The 7,435-nt window shown below is 42.7% G+C and overlaps 2 protein-coding genes across 7 annotated transcripts; one reads left to right on the top strand and one right to left on the bottom strand.

Annotated features, from left to right (window-relative positions):
- Positions 1-944: 944 nt before the first annotated feature.
- Positions 945-2,814, bottom strand: mettl18 (methyltransferase 18, RPL3 N3-histidine). The gene is made up of 2 exons (XM_056436072.1): positions 2,622-2,814; positions 945-2,057 (listed from the first exon to the last, which is right to left on the bottom strand). The coding sequence occupies exons 1-2, from the start codon at positions 2,718-2,720 to the stop codon at positions 1,089-1,091; spliced, it is 1,068 nt and encodes a 355-aa protein (XP_056292047.1). The 5' UTR covers positions 2,721-2,814; the 3' UTR covers positions 945-1,088.
- Positions 2,815-3,047: 233 nt separating this feature from the next.
- zdhhc16a (zinc finger DHHC-type palmitoyltransferase 16a) lies at positions 3,048-7,231 on the top strand. 6 transcript variants are annotated; one of them, XM_056436069.1, is made up of 12 exons: positions 3,048-3,175; positions 3,398-3,443; positions 4,099-4,359; positions 4,464-4,658; positions 4,756-4,844; positions 5,246-5,274; positions 5,357-5,490; positions 5,681-5,764; positions 5,853-5,938; positions 6,324-6,447; positions 6,589-6,659; positions 6,750-7,231. In XM_056436069.1, the coding sequence occupies exons 3-12, from the start codon at positions 4,123-4,125 to the stop codon at positions 6,850-6,852; spliced, it is 1,152 nt and encodes a 383-aa protein (XP_056292044.1). In that variant the 5' UTR covers positions 3,048-3,175; positions 3,398-3,443; positions 4,099-4,122; the 3' UTR covers positions 6,853-7,231. The 6 variants fall into 6 exon arrangements, with proteins under 6 accessions (XP_056292044.1, XP_056292042.1, XP_056292045.1 ...); XM_056436067.1 differs by having other exon boundaries at positions 3,398-3,806; XM_056436070.1 differs by lacking the exon at positions 3,398-3,443.
- Positions 7,232-7,435: the final 204 nt, after the last annotated feature.

The raw sequence follows: 7,435 nt of genomic DNA, 5'->3' as shown, positions 1-7,435 counted from the left end.
TCCTATTTGTCACAAGGGCAGTGTCCTACTTGCGTCATGGGCATGATTATGATGAGATGGATTCATGTGAATATTTGTCTAGCTTGAGTCATTTATTCAGGTGAGGTCTGATAAGGGTGCATACAATAGCACAGGCTTCCTAAAATACCTGTATTTGCTCTCTTGTCTTAGTCAAACAGGACAGGGATGTGAGACCGACTGTGTTCAGTCTGTCAAACATGTCAGCAAGGTAAAACCAGTTATTGAACAAGCTAGCTGACAGTTTTGTTGGTTACTGACCTGTGAATTCCTCTTCCATTTTGCCCAGTCACTACAAATATAAAAAACTAGTCTAAATGTCATTAATACTTCCTCAAAAAAAGCAAAGAAAAAAGAAGCCCCGTCAGAACAATTCAATTGATTTCCTTGATCTGGACGAAAAGGGGATTCCACACGGTGTTGGAAACAGTATCGCATAGTTCCCTTCCTGTACTTTGATGTGTATTTGCACATATTTCCTGGCTTGAAGTACTCGTGCCAATGTGTCGTAAATTTCTGTTTTGCAATAGAGCACACCCAGATTACGGAGAGACATTAACTAACGTTAAAAACCCACAGACTAGAGAAACCAGTACAGAGACCCCACAGAGTCCCACCACCAATGTGCAGTGACTTTAAAATCCACTTTCAAGCTACATCCTTGGGCTGGTAGGATAAGTTGCAATTGACATTTTGTGCCGGACTTCAGAAACAAACCTGGCTTTCATGCTGCTGTTTGAACACTGGGGAAATCACTAGCAAAGGTCACTGAGCCCATTTCCTTTCTTTTCTCCCCATGCATCTAAAGACCAGTAACAGCCCCTTTCAACTGCTCTTCACTTAGCGGTAGACATATTAACATTTCTATATGACAAGTGAAAGAAGGTTTAGGTAACTAAAGACTAAATAGGTAACCAAAGATCAAATAGGAAATGAGACAGCATATTTTATTATAGTTCTTCCTTGTTTTGCCACATTTGCTCTTACATACAACTTGTAAGCACATTTGGTTTATTGTATCTAAGTGTCCGTTATCATGTGACTGAAGCTGCATATCAAACCCAGTTGCTTTAATTATTCATGTGCTCTTTGCTCTTTCTAAAACGAAGGACGACGACATGCCTCTGAAGTCCTTCTTCACTGTCCCACAGGTGATCCAAAGAGAAAATACCCCTCTGCTCCACAAATGTCTCAAACAGGTGCAGTCCACCACCTACACCGAAATAGTGGGATTTGGTGGCGATGTAGACCAGTCCATCTGGCGCCAGCAGTTTGTGGAGGGTCTCGTGTAGCGCCGGGTAGTATGCGGTGTTGTAGATAGTCTCTGAGGAGAATATAATGTCATATTTGGGTTGTGGCTCCTCCTTTTTAACCAAAGCAAGAAAAGTGCTCCAGTCGCCAGAGAAGAAGCGACACTTGGCGAGTGAATCGTGCTGGGAAAGGTCTGCAGCTCTCTTCTTAGCTGGTGGGTTGCCATCTTTTACCTCTTTCCCCTCCTTTTTACAACTGTCATCCTCCTGTACTTCCCCCTGGGCCCTCCCTTCTTTGTCATCTCCACTGTCTACTTCGTCATTCTCTTGGCAGTTTAGTATGACATTCGGCACTGTGAGCTGTTCAATAACGGTACTGTTGTAATCTTGGAAGTGGATCTGCCTGGCTCCTCTTTGCAGAGCCAACATCCCCAACAGCCCTGCACCGCAGCCCAAATCCAAAACAGCCTTCCCCCCAAAGGTCTCTCCGTCTTTCTCAATCAGCTCCAGAAGGTCGTATGTGCACTCCCACACCTTAAGCCCTCCCTCGTACACGCCAGAGATGAGATCGGACCTCTGCTCCACGGTGCGAGAGAGAATTTTCTCCTCGTCCTCTCTCTCTGACGCCGTCTTTTCAAAAACGGTCTCATTAAGGAAGTGAAGGGGGGGAAGAGTTCCGATGGTAACCGTTTCAGTGACAGCATCCCTCAGGAGGAACTCTGGGTCAGATGGCGGCTGGTGCTCTTTGGCCTCTTTTACTGGCTCTGCTGGTTTGGCATCCTCCTCCTTCTGAAAAATATGAAGCAGTATGCATAGTTAAATACCAAATGTATTCCCCCAGCTAGACATGTGTCTAATGGCTTGAAGTTGAATATATCATGACTGAAGGGACACTTGGCAGTAGATATTTTAATCAGCAAAACACCGAGGCTGTGTTAAGTGTTCATTTTCTGTCTAAGGTGGCAACTCTCGCCATGTGGCCGTGTTCGGCTTGTGATTGACTGGGCCGGGCGTGTGGGCGGGACCTCCATACGACACCCTCCATACGACACATGTCCGCAGCAGGTAGAAATATAACTATATCATATTAAAAAACATCTGAAGTGTTGCACAGTGGGAGGGAGTGGAGACGTGTTCATCTCTAGAACACAAGTATGTTTACGACACCGCTCAATGGTCCTGTGTCTCCCTCACACAGCCCTCATTCAAGTCAACGCATATGCTATCTTATTTTTTAATAACGATCATATCCCATGCCAGATGACAGTATCACTTGAGTCAGAACTCCTTCCGCCTGACTGCTTTGAGTAACTTAACCTGGACCACCTTTATTAGTGAGCTTGCGTTACTCACATGTTTCGCAGCATTATCTTTCTTTCCATTTTGCAGTTCATTTCCAGCCACGTCGTCCGGATCGTGTGTCGGGACGTCGAAGTTAAAACAAAATGACATGACGACCGACAACCCAGCACACAGTTGGCTTGAGGTTGGAAGGTTTGTGTCCCCGCTTACTGAGGGCACCACATGGCGAGTGTGAGAACTACAAGTCCCAGCATTCTGATAATTGTGGGCACCGACACGCAGTTTCTCGCCTTTTTAATTATGTAAAGTGACCGTTTCATAAGCATACAACATAGGACATTTAAAAATATATTAAAAAAATTCTGAAGGATCTATCGGTCTAAAATGTCGTGTTTTATTCCGGACTCAAACTACCATGATGCCTTTCTCCGCTCTTCTGGCGCACGCGCACTAACTCCGGATCAGGATTCGGATCTCGACTGTCACAGAAGGTCTCTGATCCTGCTCTTCTTCGCCAATATTTATCAATAACCTCATTTTTGCTTTCCAATGAACATGTCAACGTGAGGGCTGGTTTCGGCAGGTGTCTTGCCTTCATAGAAAAAGTGAGTATTCCCTTAAACTAAACCTGCAATATTATTGAACACAAGAGCGCAGCACACTGCGTTGTGTGTTTGGATAGGGAACCACTGGATCACAGACATACACAGGGGATTTTGCAGCGTTAAGCTTCTATAACACAGTCACAGCCATGTGCATTTTGGACTAAATATATGTCGACGCTCTCACGTGGCGATGGCTTACCTAATTGCCTTGTCTTTTAATAGCAGAGCATTGCATGATGCTGTGAAGCTGAACGTTGCTACTGACAAGGTGGGTACGTTTTGTTCGTTTGCTTTTTTGGGTGGCAACTTCATTTTTTGGAGACAAACACGGACCAAGGTGGCCTCAGGTGGCTACAACACCTCCACTCAGACTCCACCCTGTCTGGAATGCAGAAGAGGATCGGCTTGCTGTGTCATTGACCAGCAGCCCGTTTCCATACATGCTCGTTTGGTTTCCTCTAACGTTATATGTCTATTATCTTCACACGCGGATGCTCTGGCTTGTTCACCGAGCTACACTGTTACGTTGTAGAGGTTACAGTGTCAGCTGGCACACACGGATATGTTGAGTTATAAAAACAATTCAACTGCCAAAAGATCCAAGTTGACTTGCTCCCAGATTCCGCGTTTGGTAAGTTTGACTTGACACACTGGAGTAGAGCTAAAACGATTGGTCGATAGACAGCTAAATGAATTGGCAACTACTGATAATCAATTAATAATTAGAATAGTATTTCAAGTTAAAATGCAAACCATTTGTTTAGAACTTTTTACTTGTGATGTTAGGGTGGGACAGCTTGTCAAAATGACCCACTGTCCTTTTTTTGTTGAAAGATGGATTTATTATACATGCAATTTGCTGTATTTAAAAAAAAAGGAAGAAGATCTTTTTCATTATATTGTTTCTTTTATTTTCCTCAAAGGTGTGTGCATATTACAGATGCAGAATGCGGTGGTTTCTTAGCTCAACGCTCCACCAGCTGCGGTGTGTACGGTTAAGGTCATGTACCAGGAGAGGAGGAAGGAACACGCTGCCTTTGTGGATTAGGGCAATATGGGCTTACTTGAGACTGCTGGTACAGTCATTGTACTTCAGCTCTCTTACAGACTCAGATGTGGTTTTCGACTCAGTCTTTGAACCGATATTTTGGACTGTGGATTATGTCACACGCTGGTTCGGCACGGTGAGTGTTGAGGGTTTGTCTGTGTGCTTTAATTAATGTCCGGAGTTTCTAAGTTTTTCTCTGAATAATGCTCTCTGTGGGCGTCCTCTGTCTTTGTCCTGCAGATGTTTGTTTTTCTGGTGGTGGTGCTGACAAGCTCCATTTTGGTAATAGTGTATCTGATCCTACTGCCTATGATCATAAGCACATACCCTCCTATATGGGTGGCTTGGCACCTTTGCTATGGACACTGGAACCTCGTCATGATTGTTTTCCATTACTACAAGGCCACCAAGACTGCCCCTGGGTACCCCCCTACAGTAAGACCACATCTACAGAACCACAACAAGCTAACTAATCTGCTCTTGATTTAAATGTACCTTTATTAATGTCATGAATATGCCCTTTTTCCATCAGGAAAAAAATGACAGTCCGTTTGTATCGGTTTGCAAAAAATGCATCATTCCCAAACCAGCAAGAACACACCACTGTGGTATCTGTAACAGGTGAGTCCCGTGTTGTGGTATATCTTTTATTGATGAGTGGTTTTTGGTGAGCTTTAAAGCTGTTTGGCTCAATTTCAAACTTTCATTATGCTATCGCAGCTAAGAAAGTTATATGGCTTTGACTAAATAAGTTTTAAGTTGGTCTTTAGCCGTAGAATTTATAAAACTAATGAACTAGTTTATTTAATTAATAATCTGTAAATTATTTTCCACAATATTGTTCCCCCCTTTGCAGATGAAGGCAGTCTGGACGATTTTAGAGATGCTTCGAGCATTTTGTGCTACTATTTAATTGCTTAGTTTTCAGAATTGTATTTTTTTCGGCCAAGATCCTACCGTCTGCTTAGTGGAATGTAATTGATGTACGGGATGCTTTTAAATATATTGTTTTTCTTTTGCAGGTGCATTCTGAAAATGGACCATCATTGTCGTATCCTTTTGAGCTCACGTTATTTCATTTTTTTGACGCGACTATGAGAAGATGTTGGTTTTCCTTAATGTCACCATCTCAGCCTGGCTGAATAACTGCGTGGGCCATTTAAACCACCGTTATTTCTTCTCCTTCTGCCTCTCGCTGGCCTTGGGCTGCGTCTACTGTAGCATCAGTGGACGGTACATGTTCCTAGATGCATACAATGCTCTTGAGGTGAGAAGCTCAGACTCGCACTGTTACTTTTGGCCCTGCTTGGAGTTGTGTCCTTGTCACAGACTTGTTCGGTATTGTCTGTAACTTTTACTCCTAGTGTCTTTCTCTGCTGGTCTCTACTGATACTTACTGACACTGCCTTGTTTCCGTCTTTAACGCTCTGGTTTGTGTTTGCCGGCTGTTCCATTAGCACTTCAAGCATCTGGATGTTGAAAAGTCAGGGGTACCAGTAACCGGGATGGGAGTTCTTATCGGGCTTCTCCCCCCTGGTCAGGTACAGTCTCAAAAGTACAAACACACAATAATCTAAGCTTATGTCTCGTTATGTTAGTTTAGTAATATTTGTTTTGTTTTTTGTCAAGACCAACTATCAGACAGCTGCACCGACGTACACCTTTAAGGAGAAGATGATTCATAAGAGCATCATCTACATGTGGGTGCTTACCAGGTAAAATATGAATTATATGTTGCCACCTGGCATCCATACTGTAGGAGCATGCCACCTACAAGTCCATATTACAAACTACTTTAAAGCAGGCTTGTGTTTGTTGTGTGTTCACACTGGAAACAAGTTACCTAAGTATACTCAAACAAATGAGTATGCACACTAAATTGCAACATCTTTTGAGGAAGTTGTTTTGATTGACACTTGCTCCACAATGAAATGCACACAGGAAATACAGGAGCTGCTCAGAGCTGAAAAAACACTGTAAAATTGTGGATGGTGTTGAAATCGCTCCCGCTTGATCTGTGTATTAAAATGTGTGAAAAACCATTCTGGTGGCTGTTGCATTCTGGCAGCGGATCAAATAAAATGTGTTTTGTTCCATTAGCACTGTGTCAGTGACCCTGGGATCTCTGACCATGTGGCACGCAATCCTCATATCCAGAGGAGAGACCAGCATCGAAAGACACACTAACAGCAAAGAAACAAAGCGAATGGCCAACCGAGGACGGGTGAGCATGTCAAGTATTTTACATGTGAAAATAATTCAGCTTGTGTGAGCCACAAACCTTCAATTAAAAGAAATTGGACATTTAAATGACGATGACAGTACTAGGTTTTTAAATCCTATTTTTTTCCTCCTATTTTGACAGATATACAAAAACCCTTTTAACTATGGTAAGCTGAATAACTGGAAGATCTTCTTGGGCGTGGGAAAGACAAGGTATGTCTCTGGTGTTCAATTATTTTCACCTATAAGCAGTGCTGCCTTGTATTTGTTGTAACCTGTTCTGCTTGTTTTCTTTGTCTCTAGTCACTGGTTGACACGCGTTCTCCTTCCATCTGGACACACCCCACCTGGTGATGGCTTGACATGGGACGCCTTCCCTGTTAAAAAGGATTTAATACCAGTATGATAGACTTGACTCAGGCAAACTTGTAGCCTAATATCAGCAGTCTTTGCTGTGTCCAACTCACTCTGGTCTTTTGATCTGGTTGGCGGTTAGGATCCCTGCAAGGTGGCTCCATACAGCTGAAGGAATGAGGACATATCAGCCTCCAACACCTCAATCACTTGCAGTGGGGTTGCTCATGGTTCGGTCTATATTTTTTGCCAATGAAAAGCCAATATGTCATGGACGGTTAGTTCTTTACTGTGTTTGACCTAGTCTTACAAACAGGTCTTACTTGAGTCTGAGCATTGTAACAACTGCAGTACCATGATGATGTGTTATTTATCTGTCTTTTTTACCTGTTAAGTTAAATAAATCTTTATAAATTGCTTTGTTTAAACAAGTTGACAGTGAATAGTCAGTTCTTACTAAAGATATGCATTCATTGTTTTTACACATACACATATTACATATTTGAAACATTTCATTCTTTCCAAAAAAGTATAAATATGAATCATCAGTTTTAGGAAGGCACCTAGGCCTCAACAACTGTCAAGGATCACTTTTCAATACTGAGAAAATCCAGCACCAGTGTTATGTCATCGTG

This window comes from Pseudoliparis swirei, chromosome 17 (assembly GCF_029220125.1).
Source record: "Pseudoliparis swirei isolate HS2019 ecotype Mariana Trench chromosome 17, NWPU_hadal_v1, whole genome shotgun sequence".
Taxonomy (NCBI): Eukaryota; Metazoa; Chordata; class Actinopteri; order Perciformes; family Liparidae; genus Pseudoliparis; species Pseudoliparis swirei.
The sequence above is the reverse complement of the archived record's forward strand: the minus strand, read 5'-3'. Positions and strand labels throughout refer to the sequence as shown.

Bases quoted from the DNA above. Each gene is read 5' to 3' on its own strand.
- mettl18 (XM_056436072.1), bottom strand. From the start codon at position 2,720: ATGTCATTTTGTTTTAACTTCGACGTCCCGACACACGATCCGGACGAC. The intron at 2,058-2,621 runs GTGAGTAACGCA...CATATTTTTCAG, and splicing joins AAGATAATGCTGCGAAACAT to AAGGAGGAGGATGCCAAACC.
- zdhhc16a (XM_056436066.1), top strand. From the start codon at position 3,366: ATGGCTTACCTAATTGCCTTGTCTTTTAATAGCAGAGCATTGCATGAT. The intron at 5,491-5,680 runs GTGAGAAGCTCA...CTGTTCCATTAG, and splicing joins ATGCATACAATGCTCTTGAG to CACTTCAAGCATCTGGATGT. The intron at 5,939-6,323 runs GTAAAATATGAA...TTGTTCCATTAG, and splicing joins TACATGTGGGTGCTTACCAG to CACTGTGTCAGTGACCCTGG.